Raw genomic sequence first — 1,127 nt, forward strand, 5'->3', positions numbered from 1 at the left:
GGGGAGTCCCAGTGAGGGTAGGGGAGGGAAGGTCACAGTGAGGGGTAGGGGAGGGGGGGTCCCAGTGAGGGGTTGGGGAGGGTGGTCCCAGTGAGGGGTTGGGGAGGGGAGGTCCCACTGAGGGCTGGTGGACAGTAGTTCGCTCACCTGGCTGTTGAGGAAGCCTTCGGCCTGCCTGACGTCGCGTAGGAAGAGCTGGTAAATGTGAGCCTGCAGCAGCGTATCGTGGCGGCCCTGCCAGGCCTGGTGCAGCTTGACCCAGCCGTTCTGGAGTTTGTGCAGCCACTGCTGGATGGAGAGTAGCGGCAGCTCCATCTCACCCAGCGACAGCAGCTCGTTCACCGCCAGGATCTTGCGGTAGTCCTCCTCGTGTTGGCTGATCTCCTCCCTCAGTGCCTCGTGGCTCCTGAGGAGAGCCTCCGCCTCTGCTAGCGTGTTGGGCAGCTCCTCAGACACAGTGGCCCCCTGCGTACGGGCCAGCCACGACAGGAAGCTGTCCAGATCCTGGATGAACTGCTGCAGCCTGCCGGCCACACTCAGGGAATCCTCGCAGCCTTGTAGCGCCTGCTTCAGCTGCTCCCATTCCTCACTGATCTCCTCGAACCGGATGAGGATATCCATCGCTTGCTCCGGGTGTGTAGCAGCTAAACTCTCCGCCTCCAGCTGCAGACCAATCAGCTTGGGCTCGATCACGGTCAGGGCTCCCTCCATGGTGGACAGCTTCCTCTGCAGTGCAATCACTCCCCCGAGGTCGTTACCGAGGTACTGCGTGGACTCGATGGCCCTCCGTTTCTCACTGATCTGCGACTTGATCTCATTGCACTCCAGCGAGTAGTTCTGGATGCGCAGCAGGGAGTCGATGCTCTCCTTTTTGCTTTCAACCAGCTGCACGACCTGTGCCCACCTGCAGGACAGTGCACAGTGAACACCAGCTCAATATTCCTGCCTCTCGGAGCCAGCTCCTTGCGCAAACCACACACACCAGCACAATGTCCCACCTAGGACAAGGAGGGCTTGGTTGGCCCCCTCCACACTCACACACAGATAGAGACATACGCAGACCCACACACACAAATAGAGACACACATACAGACCCACACTCACACACAGATAGAAACCTAACCCAC

The 1,127-nt window shown here is 60.0% G+C and overlaps 1 protein-coding gene across 1 annotated transcript in view; it reads right to left on the reverse strand.

Moving 5' to 3' along the window:
- LOC122542711 (spectrin beta chain, non-erythrocytic 4-like) overlaps positions 1–1,127 on the reverse strand; it is a 216,701-nt gene that overhangs the window by 148,359 nt on the left and 67,215 nt on the right. The window contains exon 13 of the mRNA XM_043680691.1: positions 148–904. Within this exon, the coding sequence (XP_043536626.1) occupies positions 148–904 (757 nt within the window). The remainder of the gene's footprint in view (positions 1–147; positions 905–1,127) is intronic.

The sequence above is a fragment of the Chiloscyllium plagiosum genome, chromosome 41, assembly GCF_004010195.1.
Source record: "Chiloscyllium plagiosum isolate BGI_BamShark_2017 chromosome 41, ASM401019v2, whole genome shotgun sequence".
NCBI lineage: Eukaryota > Metazoa > Chordata > Chondrichthyes > Orectolobiformes > Hemiscylliidae > Chiloscyllium > Chiloscyllium plagiosum.